Source organism: Mustelus asterias, unplaced genomic scaffold (assembly GCF_964213995.1).
Source record: "Mustelus asterias unplaced genomic scaffold, sMusAst1.hap1.1 HAP1_SCAFFOLD_85, whole genome shotgun sequence".
Classification (NCBI taxonomy): Eukaryota; Metazoa; Chordata; class Chondrichthyes; order Carcharhiniformes; family Triakidae; genus Mustelus; species Mustelus asterias.
Genome location: NW_027590139.1, coordinates 257,530 through 277,949, shown reverse-complemented (window position 1 = coordinate 277,949; position 20,420 = coordinate 257,530). Strand labels below are relative to the sequence as shown.

The window sequence follows — 20,420 nt, the reverse complement described above, 5'->3', positions numbered from 1 at the left end:
AGGAAATAATAACAAATGGGATTACTATCTCAATGGAAACAAATTAAAACATGCTACCGTGCAAAGGGACCTGGGGGTCCTTGTGCATGAGACGCAAAAGCCCAGTCTGCAGGTACAACAGGTGATCAAGAAGGCAAATGGGATGTTGGCCTATATTGCGAGGGGGATAGAATATAAAAGCAGGGATGTCTTGATGCACCTGTACAGGGCATTGGTGAGGCCGCAGATGGAATACTGTGTGCAGTATTGGTCCCCTTATATGAGGAAGGATATATTGGCATTGGAGGGAGTGCAGAGAAGGTTCACCAGGTTGATACCGGAGATGAGGGGTTTGGATTATGAGGAGAGGCTGAGGAGATTGGGTTTGTACTCGTTGGAGTTTAGAAGGATGAGGGGGGATCTTATGGAGACTTATAAGATAATACGGGGGCTGGATAGGGTGGAGGCGGAGAGATTCTTTCCACTTAGTAAGGAAGTTAAAACTAGAGGGCACAGCCTCAAAATAAAGGGGGGTCGGTTTAAGACAGAGTTGAGGAGGAACTTCTTCTCCCAGAGGGTGGTGAATCTCTGGAATTCTCTGCCCACTGAGGTGGTGGAGGCTACCTCGCTGAATATGTTTAAAGCGCGGATGGATGGATTCCTGATCGGTAAGGGAATTAAGGGTTATGGGGATCAGGCGGGTAAGTGGTACTGATCCACGTCAGATCAGCCATGATCTTATTGAATGGCGGGGCAGGCTCGAGGGGCTAGATGGCCTACTCCTGCTCCTATTTCTTATGTTCTTATGTTCTTATTCAGCTGCTCTCACTGCACAAAGAGATTTAGAACGTCATCCAGCCTGCGGGAGCACCAGCGAGTTCACACTGGGGAGAGACCGTTCACCTGCTGTGTGTGTGGGAAGGGATTAACTCAGTCATCCAGCCTGCGGAGACACCAGCGAGTTCACAAGTGATGACAGGGGTTGGATTCTGCTGTTCTTGCTGCTGTTGATCACATCCAGGACTGAACCATGTTCACTCTGACAGTTGGTGAAGTGGGAGGGTCGGAGGGTTTCTTTTTGCTGGACTGGCTGGTCTCACAACTTTGCTTCCAGTGGGCTGATGCTCTTTGAGCCTGAGAGCACATTTCCACTGAAATGATCCACAAAAGCTGATGAAGGACATTTATTTATCCTGGATAGTAAATAGTGTTTTTCCTCCCACGACAGATAGATCTAAAATAAATACAGAAAGAACTGAAAAAACGCAGCCGGTCTGGCAGCATCTGTGGAGAGAGAAACCGAGTTAACATTTCACACTGCTGGATGGGAGTCAATCTAGTAAACCTCCTCTGAACTGCTTCCATGGTATTTATAAAATGGGGCAGCACGGTGGCACAGTGGTTAGCACTGCTGCCTCACAGCGCCAGGGACCCAGGTTCAATTCCTGGGTCCCTCGTCCGATTCACTGTCTGTGTGGAGTTTGGACATTCTCCCCGTGTCTGCGTGGGTTTCCTGCGGGGGCTCCAATTTCCTCCCACAGTCCAAAGATGTGCGGGTTAGGTTGATTGGCTATGCTAAATTGACCCTTGTGTCAGGGGGGTTAGCAGGGTAAATGTGTGGGGTTATGGGAATAGGGCCTGGATGGGATGGTGTTTGGTACAGACTCAGTGGACAGAACGGCCTCCGTCTGTACTGCAGGGATCCTACGATCCTTTGTTTAATTGGAGACAAAACTGCACCCAGTGTTCAAGATGCAGTTTCAGCAACGCCCTGTATAACTGAAGCATAATATCTACTTCTGTGTTCAATTTCTCTCAGAATAAAGGATAACATTCCATTTGTGAGAACTTTGATTTATTTGAACTAAGATTTATGGGGTTCTCTTGTTTACAATAACTCCATAACTGTCAATCACACCAGGTTCCAGTGACTTAACCATGTGGCTCGAAAGAATACTTTAAACGGTGATTCAGTAAGTTTATTAACCATTAAAAATGTAACAAGTCAAAGATAAAAAAGGACAGTATCGATTAACAGTAAAAGGAGAAAGTTTAGCTTTAACAATTGAACATATGAACTTATGAAAGGTTATGGGGAGAAGGCAAGAACATGGGGATGAGGAGCATATCAGCCTTGATCGAATGACGGAGCAGACTCGATGGGCCGAATGGCCTAATTCTGCTCCTATATCTTATGAACAGACTTCTCTCCATCCTTCTCAGACCAGGACATGAAGTGATGGCTCCGAAAACATGGATAACTTGTAAAATCAACAGCTCCCAACACCTCTCTGTAGGGCACAGTGGTTTGCACTGCTGCCTCACAGCGCCAGGGACCTGGGTTCGACTCCCGACTTGAATCACAGTCTGCACATTCTCCCCATGTCTGCGTGGGTTCCCTCCGGGTGCTCCGGTTTCCTCCCACAGCCCGAAAGACATGCTGGTTAGGTGCATTGGCCATGCTAAATTCTCCCTCCGTGTACCCGAACAGGCACCTTCGTGTGGCGACTCGGGGATTTTCACAGTAACTTCATTGCAATGTTAACGTAAGCCGACTTGTGACACGAATAAATGAAGTTCCTGGGAAAATCCCCTAGTCACCGCACTCTGGCATCTGTTCGGGTGCACTGACGGAGAATTTAGCATGGTCAATGCACCTAACCAGCACATCTTTTGGAATGTGGGAGGAAACCAGAGCACCCGGAAGAAAACCAGGCAGACATGGGAACAACATGCAAAGTCCACAGAGTCTCCCAAGCCGGGAATCAAACCCAGGTCCCTGGCGCTGAGGCAGCAGAGCTAACCAGTGTGCCACCGGGCCACCCTTTTGTGTTCAAATTTACATTCTCGCCTTTCTAACATCTGTATTAATGAATCATTTATTCTTTAATTGTCTCTCAATTCAGGCTGTCCATTTAACTAATCTCCTGCTTTACAATTTGGGAACTTCAGTCCACAAATAAGGTAGTCAAATGTATTGTTAAAAGCAGAATGTTATTTATATAAATAAATAACAAAGTTTAAAAATCATTGGCAAACTAAAGGAAACAGGAGCATTGGAACCAGCCTGGACTTGCAGACTGAAACCCCGGCCAAAGCCCGCACGTGCTCAGAAGGGAGAGAGGCTGAGAAGAACACTCTGTAACACTTCTCCTCCCCTTAAATTTCAATCCCCCATCAGGACAGAAATACAACAAAGTAATGTCTTTAACAATACGGAAGTCTGTCAGGAGCTTTGTGGTTGCATTGCGACCTGTACAATACCACTGGTAAATCTTGTAATGGTGTTTCTGGAATGGGAGGTGAAGAGGTAGTTTGAGAATCTGTACATGAACATTCCTCTTCCACTCCCACAGCAGAGTCAACTGGCAAAGCTGGAACCATTTCCTGGTGAACATCCACAGCAGCATGATCCTCTGCCATGTTCTCAGTAATGGTTGCTGACTCTGAAACTGTTCCTGACTCGGGGTCACACCGCAAGCGAATATGATCTTGGTGTCTGCGAACAACTCTTCCGTTTTACAGTCTCACCACCCAAGATACTGGACCACTTTGGTTTAAAATTATTCCCGGTAACCACCTTTGGTTACTCCCAAAGTTTCTGATGTAAACCTGATCACCCGGTTTGAACTGCCTCTCTATGGCGCGATAGTCGTGTCCCTCCTTCTGCTTCTCTTGTTTCCTGCTCACTTTTGCTCTGAGATCTGGGTGAAGCAGATCCAGATGAGACGTCAACCTTCTACCTAGAAATTCCACAGGAGAGAGTCCGGTTGTGGATTGTGGTGTGATGCGAAACTGGAACAAAAATCTTGAGAGCTTGTTCTTAAAGTATCGCCCACCATTCTCTTCAATCCCTCCTTCAGAGTTTGAACAGCTTTTTCTGCTTGACCATTTGTACAGTAAGAAGTTTAACAACACCAGGTTAAAGTCCAACAGGTTTATTTGTTAGCAAATGCCACGAGCTAACAAATGCATTTGCGAACAAATAAACCTGTTGGACTTTAACCTGGTGTTGTTAAACTTCTTACTGTGTTTACCCCAGTCCAACGCCGGCATCTCCACGTCATGAAGACCATTTGTAGCCAGATGAAACGGTGAAATGAAATAGAAACCCTACAGTACAGAAAGAGGCCATTCGGCCCATCGAGTCTGCACCGACCACAATCCCACCCAGGCCCTACCCCCCATATCCCTCTATATTTACACAACTAATCCCTCTAACCTATGCATCTCAGGACACTAAGGGCAATTTTTAGCATAGCCAATCAACCTAACCCGCACATCTTTGGACTGTGGGAGGAAACTGGAGCACCCGGAGGAAACCCACGCAGACACAAGGAGAATGTGCAAACTCCACACAGACAGTGACCCAAGCCAGGAATCGAACCCAGGTCCCTGGAGCTGTGAAGCAGCAGTGCTAACCACTGTGCTACCGTGCAGTACGCACACAGCGTAGACCATTCCTTTACAGGAATTCCTGAAACACCTCACTTGTAAACAGAGTGTCGTTATCTGAAACAAGCCAATCTGGTAACCCACGGCTTGTGAAAATTTGACAGAGCTTCTCCTTTGTCACAGGAGCTGGAATATTATTCATGATCTGTGCTTCCAACCATTTTGAATGCACATTTACAACGACCAAACACATGTGATTCATGAAAGGCCCCCCCAAAGACCACATTTAGTCTGGACCTCGGCCTATCAGGCCACTCCCAAGGATGAAGTGGTAATGTACCCAGTGTGTTGTGCCTGATTCAATCGACAAACAGTTTATTGAGTTACGCCAGCGGGGAGAAGCCACAGGGGCTGACCATGTGCAACTCCACCCAACACAGAATATCATCAATTCTTATCCAGTTACACAGCCCATCCCGGCTGGACATAATCCAATCAGAATGGTGATAGATTACATACATTATAGGTTCAATAAAATTAGTATCTGGGCATTATGGGGCTTTGTGATCATCTCATGGACAGGTGCCCTCATCATGATGCTTTCCAGACCCCCCTTGGGGGGGGGTCTTTCTTGGGCTTTCTTTGTCCATAGACTCCCTTAGTTAGAAATGGGGTGGATTAAAAGTTCTCATGGACGTCAGCACTCTTCCTTTGTTTTAATCTAACGACCACATGGTCTGGGAACATTTCTATTTAATGCTCTCTCCTTTTAAACTCTTTTCTTCAGTATCCAATTCCAGAATTTTCCTTTTCATTGTGTTACTTGCATCAGGAATAAATCTTTGGACCTGACAGGAAGTTTAACCCAAGATCAATCCAACACAGGATTGGTCAGAATCATTTCACACGTGTCAAATTTTAAATAACCATTAGAAATTAAAACTCTCATTCTCACATGGGTGAATTGTATCCGGATTAAAATTTCCACATGTTTAGTAAACTATCCTGGAATCCTGTCTCTGGTCAGTAAATATGGCTCCAGGTTCATAACTTCTGAACAAAAAAAGTTTTATTAATCACACTTCCTTTTTTAAAAATCTGTTTGATTTAAATCACAGACAAAAAACCTCAAAGCTTGAAGCGTTCAACCCACAAATATCATCCACACACAAACAGAGAAACTAAGCATGTGATTTACAACAACAATAACCAAAATTAATTCCTTAAGCTTTCTTGTGATCCTGTTTTTAAACTTCCAAAAATGCCTTTAAAGACTCAAGATCAGGTTAATCCACCAGAAAGATAAACCTTAACAAATGGAGCCCAAAACAATGATAAAACACATCTACAAACATCCACATAAAACAAACAAAACACAGATTCTCACAGCTCGAAAATTTCAAACAATGAATCCTCAGCATTCTCTCTCGCAGCGATAGATTCTTAAAGTGACAGAGCACACTACAAGCTCACAACTCCTTGATTAAAATAAGATCCAAGATCCTTCATTATAACTTAACCTTTTTTAAGCCAACTTACAAGGACTGATTTTAGAGGCAACATCTTTGTTGATTTAAAATCCCAAACATGTTACACCCAAACACCGACAAAATCTTTGTTCTTTATCTGGGGATAAAATTCTCAGTTATTCCAAATTCCTCCAGGCTATGCTTAATATTTCCGCATTTAACTTATTCCCAGAAATCCTCAATTATAAACTAAAATAGACACATGAGTCTCCTGGCAGTCACAGGAATATGGTCAAGATAGTCCAGTCCTACAATGCTTCACATTCAATCTGCAGTCATAGAAACCCTACAGTACAGAAAGAGGCCATTCGGCCCATCGAGTCTGCACCGACCACAATCCCACCCAGGCCCTACCCCGATATCCCTACATATTTTACCCGCTAATCCCTCTAATCTATGCATCCCAGGACACTAAGGGGCAATTTTAGCATAGCCAATCAGCCTAACCCGCACATCTTTGGACTGTGGGAGGAAACCGGAGCACCCGGACATGAGGAGAATGTGCAAACTCCACACAGACAGTGACCCAAGCCGGGAATCGAACCCAGGTCCCTGGAGCTGTGAAGCAACAGTGCTAACCACTGAGCTACCATGCCACCCCACCACTGTGCTACCGTGCCACCCCACCAATGTGCTACCGTGCCACCCCACCACTGTGCTACCGTGCCACCCCACCACTGTGCTACCGTGCCTCCCCTTCAATTATAACAGAATATGTGGCTGTATGTAGCTGCCTTGGCCATGGTCAACCCCAACCCCTTCTTGAACTGCTGCAATACCCGAGGTATACGTCCACCCACAGTGCTGTTAGGAAGGGACTTCCAGCTGCATATTCCAGACTTTCACGAGACTGTACGTGGATACCAGATTGATATATTCCATTCAACCACTCCCAAGGTGAGTTATTCCAATTCCTTTATTGTCCAGGACAATATATTCACAATATCTTTAAAACAAAAATTAAACATTCCCATTTGATTTCAGACAGTAACATATTCTGTTGGTTTGTTCTTTATTGTCGATGTCAGGTTGGGGTTGTTCCCCTTGGAGCAAAGGAGGTTGAGGGGAGATTTGATGGAGGTGGACAAGTTTCTGACAGGTTTAGATAAGGTGGACAAAGAAAAGCTGTTCCCATTAGCTGAAGGGACAAGGACGAGGGGGACACAGATTTCTTGTTTTGGGTCAGAGATGCAAGGCGGGGGGAATTGGGAGGGGGGATGTGAGGAAGAATATTCTGATGCAGCGAATGGTAATGACCTGAAACTCGCTGCCTACGAGGGTGGAGGAAGTAGAGACAATAAACAATGAAAAAGGAAATTGGATGGGCATTTGGGATGTTCCAAACAGAACGAAGAACAAAGAAAATTACAGCACAGAAACAAGCCCTTTGGCCCTCCAAGCCTGTAGCAACCATGCTGCCCGTCTGAACTAAAACCTCCTACCTTTCCGGGGACCATATCTCTCTATTCCGATGCTATTCATATATTTGTCAAGACGCATCTGAAAAGTCACTATCGTATCTGCTTCCACTACCTTCCCCAGCAACGAGTTCCAGGCACCCATCACCCTCTGTATAAAATACCTGTCTTGTACATCTCCTTTAAACCTTGCCCCTCGCACCTTAAACTTATGCCCTGAGTAATTGACTCTTCCACCCTGGGAAAAAGCTTCTGATAATCCACTCTGTCCATGCCCCCCATAATCTTGTAGACTTCTATCAGGTTGCGCCCCTCAACCTCCGTCGTTCCAGTGAGAACAAACCAAGTTTCTCCAAACTCTCCTCATAGCTAATGCCCTCCACACCAGACAATATCCTGATAAATATTTTCCGTACCCTCTCCAAAGCCTCCACATTCTTCTGGTAGTGTGGTGACCAGAATTGAACACTAGATTCCAAGTGCGGCCTGACTAAGGTTCTATAAAGCTGCAACATGACTTGCCAATTTTTAAACTCAATGCCCCGGCCGATGAAGGCAAGCATGCCGTATGCCTTCTTGACTATCTTCTCCACCTGCATTGCCACTTTCAATGACCTGTGTACCTGTACACCCAGATCCCTCTGCCTATCAATACTCTTAAGGGTTCTGCCATTTACTGTATATTTCCCATCTGTATTAGACCTTCCAAAATGCATTACCTCACATTTGTCCGGATTAAACTTCATCTGCCATCTCTCCGCCCAAGTCTCCAACTGATCTATATCCTGCTGTATCCTCTGCCGGTCCCAAAGAAACAAAACAAAGAAACAAAGAACAATACAGCACAGGAACAGGCCCTTCAGCCCTCGCCGCCCCCTGGTCCAAACTAGACCATTCTTTTGTATCCCTCCATTCCCACTCCGTTCATATGGCTGTCTAGATAAGTCTTAAATGTTCCCAGTGTGTCCGCCTCCACCACCTTGCCCGGCAGCGCATTCCAGACCCCCACCACCCTCTGTGTAAAATACGTCCTTCTGATATCCGTGTTAAACCTCCCCCACCTCACCTTGAACCTATGACCCCTCATGAACGTCACCACCGACCTGGGAAAAAGATTCCCACCATTCACCCTATCTATGCCTTTCATAATTTTATACACCTCTATTAGGTCACCCCTCATCCTCCGTCTTTCCAGCGAGAACAACCCCAGTTTACCCAATCTCTCCTCATAACTAAGCCCTTCCATACCAGGCAGCATCCTGGTAAACCTCCTCTGCACTCTCTCTAAAGCCTCCACGTCCTTCTGGTAGTGTGGCGACCAGAACTGGGCGCAGTATTCCAAATGCGGCCGAACCAACGTTCTATACAACCCCAACATCAGACCCCAACTTTTATACTCTATGCCCCGTCCTATAAAGGCAAGCATGCCATATGCCTTCTTCACTACCTTCTCCACCTGTGCCGTCACCTTCAAGGATCTGTGGACTTGCACACCCAGGTCCCTCTGCGTATCTACACCCTTTATGGTTCTGCCATTTATTGCATAGCTCCCCCCTACGTTAGTTCTACCAAAATGCATCACTTCGCATTTATCTGGATTGAACTCCATCTGCCATTTCTTTGCCCAAATTTCCAGCCTATCTATATCCTTCTGTAGCCTCTGACAATGTTCCTCACTATCTGCAAGTCCAGCCATTTTTGTGTCATCCGCAAACTTACTGATCACCCCAGTTACACCTTCTTCCAGATCGTTTATACAAATCACAAACAGCAGAGGTCCCAATACAGAGCCCTGCGGAACACCACTAGTCACAGGCATCCAGCCGGAAAAAGACCCTTCCACTACCCCTCTGTCTTCTGTGACCAAGCCAGTTCTCCACCCATCTAGCCACCTCCGCCTTTATCCCATGAGATCCAACCTTTTGCACCAACCTACCATGAGGGACTTTGTCAAACGCTTTAGTAAAGTCCATATAGATGACATCCACGGCCCTTCCCTCGTCAACTATTCTCGTCACTTCTACAAAAAACTCCACCAGGTTAGTGAGGCATGACCTCCCTCTCACAAATCCCCATCGCTATCCGCAATTCCACCAACCTTTGTGTCATCCACAAACTTACCAATCAAACCAGTTACATTTTCTTCCAAATCATTTGTATATATTACAAACAGCAAAAGTCCCAGCACTGATCCCTGAGGAATGTCACTTGTGGAGATGCCGGCGTTGGACTGGGGTAAACACAGTAAGAAGACAGTGTGGCTTTTGCTACCAAATAAACCTGTTGGACTTTAACCTGGTGTTGTTAAACTTCTTAGAATGTCACTTGTCACAGCCCTCCATTCAGAAATGTACCTTTGCAATGCCAACCTCTGTTTTCTTCTGATGAAATATCTCTAAACTTCCTAACACCCTGTCACTCTGTGATCCTTGTGACATTTGAAACCAGGTATTCACAAAAAGGTTCAAAGAGCATCAGCCCACTGGAGGCTGAGACCAGCCAGTCCAGCACAAAGAAACCCTCTGCCCCTTCCCATTGACCAACTGTGAGAATGCACAAAATGCAGTCCTGGATGCAACTGAGAGCAGAGACAATAACAGCAGAATCCAACCCCTGTCATCACTCGTGAACTTGCTGGTGTCTCAGCAGCCGGGATGAAACGCTGAAACCCTTTCCACACTGAGAGCAGGTGAATGGCCTCTCCCCAGTGTGAACTGGCTGATGTGTCCACAGGGTGGATGACCGAGAGAAGCCCTTCCCACACTGAGAGCAGGTGAATGGTTTCTCCCCTGTGTGAACTCGCTGGTGTGTCCGCAGGTCGGGTAACCGAGTGAATCCCTTTCCACACTGAGAGCAGGTGAACGGCCTCTCCCCAGTGTGAACTCGCTGGTGTGTCTGCAGGCTGGATAACTGAGTGAATCCCTTCCCACACTGAGAGCAGGTGAATGGCCTCTCCCCAGTGTGAACTCACTGGTGTGTCTGCAGGCTGGATAACTGAGTGAATCCCTTCCCACACTGAGAGCAGGTGAATGGTCTCTCCCCAGTGTGAACTCGCTGGTGTATCCGTAAGCTGGAGAACTGATTAAATCCCTTCTCACACTGAGAGCAGATGAACAGCCTCTCCCCAGTGTGGCTGCGCCGATGAGCTTCCAGCAGACATGGGGCTCTGTATCCCTTCCCACAGTCCTCACATTTCCATGGTTTCTCCATGGTGCAGGTGTCCTTACCTCTCTCTTGGGTGGACAATTAGTTGAAACTTCGTCCACACACAGAACAAGATTACAGTCTCTCCCCACTGTGAATGGTGTGATATTTATTCAGACTGTGTAACTGGTTAAAGCTCTTTAGTCAGTGCATTGGAACACTCTCACTCGAGTGTGGCAGTGTGTCGATGCTTTTTCACTCACACTGACATTTCAAATCTTTTCAAATCGTCAGACTGGACAATCATTTCTCCTTCTGGATTCAAAGTCCGATGATATTGAGGTCCCAAGGAACACGATTCTGTCACGTCTAGATGTGACGTTTGAGATTTCGGCCTGTGATTCCTCTTTCAATATCCTGTAAAATGAGTTTCCAAAAGTCATCAGTGTCAGTACAGGATAGAAATTCAGAACAGACAATTTCTATGGAACATTCTTTCCTCTCTCATTCCCCAAAAGCTGTAAATCTCCATCCCACACACTCTCTCCCCATTCTCAGCAGGTCTGGCAGTATCTGTATGGAGAGAAAAGAACTGATGTTTCAGAGCTTTGACAAAGGGTCATTTAGACAAGAAACATCAGCTCTTTTCTCTCCTTACAGATGCTGCCAGACCTGCTGAGATTTTCCAGCATTTTCTCTCTTGGTTTCAGATTCCAGCATCCGCAGTAATTTGCTTTTATAAGGCTGCAGATACCTCCTCCCAAGTAACATGAGTGTGCCCAACACATCACCACTTGTTTCCCTTATTTCTTTATCCCCCATGGTGCTCTCCGCAGTAAACACAGAGGAGAAGTATTCATTAAAAATCTCACCCATCTCCTGTGGCTCCACACACAGATGGCCATACTGATTTTTAAGGGGACCTATTCTCTCTCTAGCCACCGGTTTACTCTTTATATCGTGATAGAACCTCTTGGAATTTTCTTTAATCTTACCTGCCAGATCCATATCAGACCCTCTTTTTGTCCTCCTGATTTCCCTCTTCAGTATTTTCTTACACTTTTTATAGTCAGAGTGATTCACTTGTCCCCGATTGCCTAAACCCAATGTATGCTTCCTTCTTTTACCTGACCAGAGCCTCAATGTCCCTTGTCTGCCAGAGATCCTTAAATTTACCATTCTTTCCCTTCATCTTAACAGGAATATACTGCCTCTGGACTCTTGATATCACACTTTTAAAACCTCCCATTTGCCAGTCATTCCTTTCCCTTCAAACAAACTCACCTAATCGACATCTGCTAGATCCTGCCTAATGCCCACAAAAGTGGCCCTGCTCCAGTTTAGGGCCTTGACCTGTGGACCTGTCCTATCTTTTTCCAGAACTATTTTGAAACTATTGGTGCTCCCAATAGTGCTCCCCGACTGACACTTCAGTCACTTGCTCCACCTCATTTCTTAACTGTCTAATAGAAAGTGAGTCCAGGAATTGATAATGAAAAATAAGGAGCTGGGAGATGAATTGAACAAGTATTTTGCCTCGGTGTTCACAATAGAGGATACAGTTAAAACTCAGAAACAGCTGGAAATCAGAAAACAGAAGTGTGGGATGAACTCTGAAAAAGCACAATTCCCAGGGAAGTGGTCCTCAGCAAACTGTTGGAGCTGTGGGCTGATGAGTCCTCGGGTCCTGCTGGGCTTCATTCTCGGGTCTGAACAGAGTGAGATAGTTGATGTGTTGTTCAATTTTCTAAAATTCCCCATCGGGAATTGGATAAAGGGAAATCGGTGGATGCGCTGTACTTAGATTTCCAGAAGACATTTGATGAGGTGCCGCATCAAAGGTTATTGCAGCAAATAAAAATTCATGCTGTGGGGATAACATATTGGCGTGGATAGAAGGTTGGCTAACAGCAAACAGTGGGCAGAAATGGATCATTTTCTGGTTTAAGAGAGAGAGAGACCTGGGCCAACCTTTCCAGAGTCTGCAGCTCCCTGGATTCACTTCCTTTCCCTTCAGTTGCTGCAAGTCCCCAATTTCCCCCAGAATGAGAAAAGAAATGGAAAGGGGGTTGAAGAGAAAGTGTTTTACTCACAGATGTTTGAGACAGGAGGAAGTTTGAGTCTGTCTGAAGATCAATCTTCATTCATACAAAGCCCACGCTCTGATTGGCTGGAAGACCAGAGTCCTTCCGGTCCTCCAACTCTTCCCATTGGTCAACACCTCAGCATGAAAATCACAGGGTGGGTTCTCCCCCGCACATGCGCAGCTTCCCCTCTCCCTTGCACATGTGCAGTCCTGGGCCGGGGGGAGGGGGAGCTCACCGAGCAGCTTCTCGCTCTGGCCAGGGCCGTCAGCCGGTTGCCTGGAAACCTTGGCTCGATCTGGTCCAGGGGGAGGGGAACAATGGGTGGGGGCGGGGCTCCAGGGTCCGCGCGCCCGGGCCTGCTCACTGGAACCGGGAGACATCACCGCGGAGCAGAGTGATTCCTATTGGCTGATTCAGGCAGGGCTCCATTGTGACGTCACAATGCGGAACTTGTCCAATGAGCTTCAGAGTGAAACTTCCTCCTCTGGGCAACATCTGGGAGGAAATCAATGTTTCCCCCTTTCCATTTCTTTTCTCATTCTGGGGCAAGTTGGGGACTTGCAGCAACTGAAGGAAATGAAGTGAATTTGGTCTGTATATTCCACACATTTTTACTCCAGTAATGTAGACATTTATCTGTCTGGCAGCCTGCATGGAAATTTTCAGCTCTCTGCACCCAGGGCAAGAAGCAGTGAGCATGGATCTGTCAATCACACATGAGGACGGCCTCAACCGGGATCTTGGGGTCATGTCACACTATCTGTAACCCCCATGACTTGCCTGGGCTTGCAAAATCTCACTAACTGTCCTGGCTGGAGACAATACACATCTCTTTAACCTGTGCTTAACCCTCTCTCCACTCACATTGTCTATACCTTTAAGACTTGATTACCTGTAAAGACTCGCATTCCAACCATTATCTTGTAAATTGAGTTTGTGTCTTTATATGCCCTGTTTGTGAATAGAACTCCCACTCACCTGATGAAGGGGCAGCGCTCCGAAAGCCTGTGGCTTATGCTACCAAATAAACCTGTTGGATTTTAACCTGGTGTTGTGAGATTACTTACTGTGCTTACCCCAGTCCAACGCCGGCACATCTTTGGACTGTGGAAGGAAACCGGAACACCCGGAGGAAACCCACACAGACACGGAGAGAATGTAGAAACTCTGCAGAGACAGTGAGCCAAGGTTGGAATTGAACCCGGGTTCCTGGCGCTGTTCGGCAGCTGCACTAACCACTGTGCCACCGGGCCACATGTCAGTGCCATCGCCCGACTCCAGCCCAGTCTCAGCTCATCTGAAACCCTCACCCATTCCATTGTGATGTCACACCCTCACCCATTCCATTGTGATGTCACACTCTCACCCATTCCATCGTGAAGTCACACTTCCACCCATTCCATTGTGACGTCACACCCTCACCCATTCCATTGTGACGTCACACCCTCACCCATTCCATTGTGATGTCACACCCTCACCCATTCCATTGTGATGTCACACTCTCGCCCATTCCATTGTGACGTCACACCCTCACCCATTCCATTGTGACCTCACACTCTCACCCATTCCATTGTGACGTCACACTCTCACCCATTCCATTGTGACGTCACACTCTCACCCGTTCCATTGTGACGTCAGGGCTTCACTCCCCGATCACAATCCCTGCCGGCCTCCCACATGCAGCCTCAATGGCGGCAGTCAGCCCGGGTCTAACACTACAAGCTGCCGCTCCATTTGGTACAAAGTGGGGGGACCGGGAAGTTCATTTCCGGGGTTTGTGTTTGAACAACATGTTTACAAAGCCTCTCCACCCACCCGCCACATTTATCATTTCCCGCACGCCGCCCGCTACCTCGTATTGGTCTCGCTTCCAAATTAAAACCGTCTGTCCGTCGCCATTACCCGCACTGATGTGAAGATGCCGGCGTTGGACTCGGGTAAACACAGTAAGAAGTCAAACAACACCAGGTTAAAGTCCAACAGGTTTATCTGGTTCAGCCGCACTGCGCATGCTTCAGGTCCCGCCCCTCATTCACTCCGATTGGTTGGAGGACCAGCCGCTCCCACTCGGTCCTCCAGTCCCGCCCCTCATTCACTCCGATTGGTTGGAGGACCAGCCGCTTCCGTTCGGTCCTCCAGCCCCGGCCCCTCTTCCTATTGGTCCGGAGCTGCCGTCAATCACTCCCCGGGCATTGTGATGTGGAGCATGCGCAGTGTCATTGCTGTCCTTGGCGCTTGTTTGTCCCGGAGAAGCGGAGTCAGCGTTAGGCGGTGGCTGGGAGGATTTGGAAACACTTTGTGGATCCGCAAACCCTTCAGAATCATTGTCAGCTCCCTGGTTTGCAGCTGCGGGGCTTCTCCCTCCCTCCCGGGAACAGGACCAGGTTAACGGCCCCATCCTGGCTCAGCCACTGGAGGATGGTTCACATCAGAGGATGGGGGAGGGGGACAATAAATAAGAGGTTACACTTTGGCCTCAAATCAATGAGGACTCTGATCTCTGGGAAGGAAGGAAACCCTGGGAGGTGGGCGGGGAGGATTCACAAACACCCGCTGGAGGCCCCAACACCCCCAGTAAGACCCATTGGTTTTATTGTCAGTCTGCAGACAGCAGCTGGAGAACTGAACCCAGTTAGAGTTTTAACAACACCAGGTTAAAGTCCAACAGGTTTATTTGGTAGCAAATGCCATTAGCTACCATTAGGTGTTTGCTACCAAATAAACCTGTTGGACTTTAACCTGGTGTTGTTAAAACTCTTACTGTGTTCACCCCAGTCCAACGCCAGCATCTCCACATCAGAACTGAACCCAGACAGAGGAGAGGGAGGGAGAAAACTGGGAGTGGAGAAAAGAAATGGTGAGATGGGTTTGGATTTCAGCCCAGGGAGGAGGGAGAGTGTGTGGGACAGGAATTTATTGATTTGGGGCAACAAGAGAGGAAGAAATGTTCCAGAGAATTAGAATTGCCTGTTCAAAATTTCTATCCTGGACTGACAGTGATTAATTTTGTAAACTCCTTTTACAGGTGAGGTGAAGAAACATCACATCAAAATCAGACAGAGTCTCGATTCACTCGGGCTTAAATATCCTCAGACTTTGAATGTGGAAGGAGAAATGTTTGTCTTCTGTCTGGAGGAGAAGATTTCAAACATCAGTGTGACTGAAAAAGCACCAAGATACACGCACACCCGAGTGAGAGTGTTTCAGTGAATTGACTGTGGAAAGAGCTTTATCCAGTTACGCAGCCTTAAAAAACATCACAGCATTCACAGCAAGGAGAAACTATACATGTATTCTGTGTGTGGATGAGGCTTCAACTGATCGTTTAACCTGGAGAAACATAAGGACACCAGTATCATGGAGAAACCGTGGAAATGTGGGGACTGTGGGAAAGGATTCAGTTACCCTTCCCTGCTGGAAAACCATCGGCGCAGTCACACTGGTGAGAAACCGTTCACCTGTTCTGTCTGTGGGGAGGGATTCATTCAGTCATCTGGCCTTTGGTCTCACCAGAGAATTCACACTGAGGAAAAGCCATTCACCTGCACCTCCTGTGGGAAGAGGTTCAGGCATTCTTCAGCACTCACTGTGCACCAACGCACTCACACCGGGGAGAGACCATTCATCTGCTCCGTGTGTGGGAAGGGATTCACTCAGTCATTCCACCTGCTATCACACCAGCGAGTTCATACTGGGGAGAGGCCGTTCACCTGCTCCGAATGTGGGAAGGGATTCATTGGGTCATCCCACTTACTGTCACACCAGCGAGTTCACATTGAGGAGAAGCCATTCAGCTGCACTGACTGTGGACGGAGTTTCAGACAGGCATCCTCCCTCGTTGCACACCAGCGAATTCACACTGGGGAGAGACCGTTTACTTGCTTTGTGTGTGGCAAGGGATTCACAGCTTTACCCACCCTGCTGAGACACCAGAAAATTCACACTGAAGAGAAGCCATTCAGCTGCACTGACTGTGGAAAGAATTTTCCAACCTCACTGCTCACCGACGCACTCACACTGCAGAAAGACCATTCACATGCTCCGTGTGTGGGAAGGGATTCAATCGGCCATCCAACCTCTCTGCTCACCAGCGAGTTCACACAGGGGAGAGGCCGTTCACTTGCTCCGTGTGTGGGAAGGGATTCGCAAAGTCTTTCAACCTGCTGGCTCACCAAAGCACTCACACTAAGAGGCCATTCAACTGCTCTGTGTGTGGGAAGGGATTCACTCAGTCACAATGGCTCCTGAGACATCAACAAGTTCATAAATGACTGCAGGGGTTGAATTCTGCTGTTTTTGCTGCTGTTCAGTATTGATGGTCTGACAATATTTTATTTCTGCTGATGTTAACAAATCCCATAACTGGCTGGAATTTAATATTCTGGAGATGTCACTGATTTTCAGGGCTGCAATGTCACTTTGTAAAAGCACCACCAGTGATCTTCCCCCTTAATTGAAGAACTCTCAACAGGAACCTGTTTGGAATAAAATTATGAACTTTTGCTTCAATTCTAAATTGATTCTTGGTTCAAAATCTACAAATCAGTATCTGAAAGATCCATCGGTAGGGTTCAAAGTATTTCTTTTCAATGCTTTTGTTGGGATTTTCTCGAGAGCTACTCTTTGATTTTAAGGGCTATTTTTTGGTTTCCAGGGGATCCTTTTCCATTCTCAGTAACTCCTTTATTTAGTGATGTAGTCACGTAGTAACATTACCTTCTGTGTGTGTGTTGAATATCTTTTGAGTTTGCTTCTTTAGGTAAGCTAGCACAAATACCAAAGACTGTGTGTATATTAAATCTTTTCAATTGTAATCTATAAATAAGATTTTTTTGTTAATTTATTTTAAAAATAAATGAGATTTTGGAAATCGACTATAGGACTATTTGACACAAGGTAACTGAATCGGGGCAGACTGTTTATTGGATCAGACTCTGGAGCAGGAAAAAAACTCACCCGATTCTCAACTTCATTGTGTGTGGATTTACATTAATAACCCATCAATAACCTCACTCCACCAGCTGAGATCAGCTCTGACCGGGGATTCTGTATGTTGTCTGTGAGCGGTAAACTGCAAATAAAAGCAGTTTACAATATGAACCTGGATGAATGTATCTCAATTTCTATGCGATGACCCAAGTGATTGGTAGGTAAGTTCAGAATACCCGATTACTCAAATTCCTGAGCTGTACACCCCACCTACTGAGATATATAAAAATAATGTTCCGCAGAATGGGGAAAGCTCTGTGTTGTCAATGGTTGGTTCATTCCTTTTGAGGTTCACATTGCTATCAAACTAGTTTTATAGCAGGAAGACACAACTCCTCCACACATCACAGACGGGCTGCTGAGTCAGTGACCTTCCTTTCTCAAAATAGGTGGCAAAGCTGTTCCTCCAATTTGAGACTCTGTCTCCGCAGATGTAGCAACATCAGGAGAGACAGAATCTGTGATTGGAGGAGATGGTCCTCACAGTTTCTGTCTCTCCCATGTACAGGGTGATTTTTCTTCCAGTAGTTCCTCCTATGACAGAATTTCCACGGCCGTTTTGAGGGTGAATTCACCCTCCACAGCCATGTATTTTGAATCCTGGTTCTGAAATATTCTCACTCTGGGCTTCAGGCTTCCAGGCATAATACACAGATTTAGATCTTACCACCGAACACCAATTCATATCCTCATCCGAGTCCCAGATTTAAATGTGGTTGTCCAAACCAGAAAACATATATAATTTGACTCTTTTTAAACCTGATTCACCACACCCTGCCACACTAACTACAAGAGATTGTTTTTGGGATCAGTTGTTCCATTGAAGTCTGGGTTGTTCTCAATGATGACAGTTTTAACCTTCTCCATAACCTGTCCTAACCCTTCTGCCCTCCAGGGGGCTCTGTTTTTCTGATGGTGACATTCCCTGTTTACCCAGTCAACCCTTGAATTGTTTGTGAATCCAGTCACATGTCGGTTAGACTGGATCAGGCGGCAGATTTCCTTCCTTAAAGGGCATTAGAGAACCAGATGTGTTTTTACAATAATTGATTCATGTTGCATCAATATTTTTATTGAAACGTGGTGGGATTCAAACCCAGGTCCCAAAATCATTATAATAAAAACAGAAAATACTGGATAAACTCAGCAGGTCTGTTTCAGTCAGAATTCCAGCATCTGCAGGATTTTGCTTTCTCCCAAAATCATTACCCTGGATTATCCTCCAGCTCTAATTCCAGTTCCAGAATCCCACAACTCTCTGTATTTCCCAGGGGGGGAGGAGTGTTTTTCTCATAAATGTTGGCCAGAGGAGGAAGTTTGAGTCTGTGTGTGAAGCCAAAAAGAAAAGCTGAGCTGTTTCAAATCAAACTGCGGGACTTGGAGGAAAATATTGGAATCTATCATTCAGGAAGTGATAACAATGCAATTAGAAAATTAGAACATGATTGGACAAAGTCAACATTGGTTTATGAAAGAATTTGACAAATCTACTAGCATTTGTTGAGGATGTAACTAACAGGTTAGATAAAGGGGAACCAGAGAATATTGCATTGATTGAATTTCTAAAAACCATTTGATAAGGTGCCATACACAAGGTTGTTGCACAGGATAAGGGCTCATGTCACTAGGGGTGAAATATTAGCATTGGTAAAGGAGTTGTTAAAGGACAAAGAGAAGGGATTGATGTATAATTTTCAGGTTGACAGGCTCTTATTATGGGGTGGAGATGCTGGTGTTGGACTGGGGTAAACGCAGTAAGAAGTCTAACAACACCAGGTTACTGATTGTATTAATAGCACTGCAATAATACAGACAGAGTATAGTTACCCCATCCAGAGAACAGGGAGAATGTTGTTTTCTGTGGCCAGGTTGGACTTTAACCTGGTGTTGTAAGACTTCTTACTACTCTTATTATGGGGACAGCACAAGAAGCAGGACAGGAGTTTATTAACAATCCATATTCCTGACTTATTTCAAGAGACCAAGTCCAATGTGTTGAAGTTTCCCGATGGGAGACTGTCTCAGGGCAAACAACATCAAGGTGGTCAATACAAATGACACACGGACCCCGTAAAATATATCCTCACAAACTTCTGCACTGCAGACCACCTCCCTGGGGAAAACACTGTGGCGACCGGCACGTGTGGGGGCAGCACTGAAGTTTGGTTCAGTTTCAAGGACCATCATCACCAAACTCTCAACATCCGAGGTATCCAGAGGAAGATCAGAAGTGGAGCGGAGCCGCAGAGCAAGACCAGAGGTGGAGCGGAGCCGCAGAGCTCCCCCCATCCCCCTTGAGCATTAACAACAACATCATGAACTGCCAGTTCTGTGGATGTCCATGTCGATCCCACATCGGACTCTCCCGTCAGGAGATGATCCACAGAAAACAACATTCTCCCTGTTCTCTGGATGGGGTAACTATACTCTATTATTGCAGTGCTATTAATACAATCAGTAAAAGACAATCTTTTGTTGGGTGTTTGATTAGCTGGTGTCTGAAACCACAAGATTCAATATTTAGAGTCAACAAGATGAACAAGGAAACACATCAGGGCCCAAACTCCAGCTGGATATTCACAGGAGAAAGTCTTATCTCACTCATCGAGTGGACAGAACAGAGAAAGATCCCAACTGTAAGAAACCCTCCAATCATTTATGAATATCTTTGAAATGCTGACAGGTTGCAACTCCCAGTTTCCATTATACTGAACCAATGGAAGGTGAGAGAGCGGTTATCCTGGAACTACTAAAAACACTAGCTGGATCACAGCTAGGGTACTCAGCACCATTCTAGTTAGGGGGTGGTTAGCCAGAGAGTGTGGCTCAGAAGGTCCTAGTTCCTTAACAGAGATGTCAAGAACTAAGGGGCAGAGAGG

General features: G+C 46.2%; 2 protein-coding genes across 2 annotated transcripts in view; one reads left to right on the top strand and one right to left on the bottom strand.

Moving 5' to 3' along the window:
* The window catches only part of LOC144483983 (uncharacterized), a 196,264-nt gene that overhangs the window by 123,674 nt on the left and 52,170 nt on the right, over positions 1–20,420 (bottom strand). Inside the window, 1 exon segment of the mRNA XM_078202559.1 lies at positions 9,945–10,391. Within this exon segment, the coding sequence (XP_078058685.1) occupies positions 9,945–10,391 (447 nt within the window).
* On the top strand, positions 11,235–19,839 carry LOC144483975 (uncharacterized). Its single transcript, XM_078202550.1, has 3 exons — positions 11,235–11,238; positions 15,947–16,444; positions 19,646–19,839. Exons 1-3 carry the CDS (start codon positions 11,235–11,237, stop codon positions 19,837–19,839), a joined length of 696 nt encoding a protein of 231 aa, XP_078058676.1.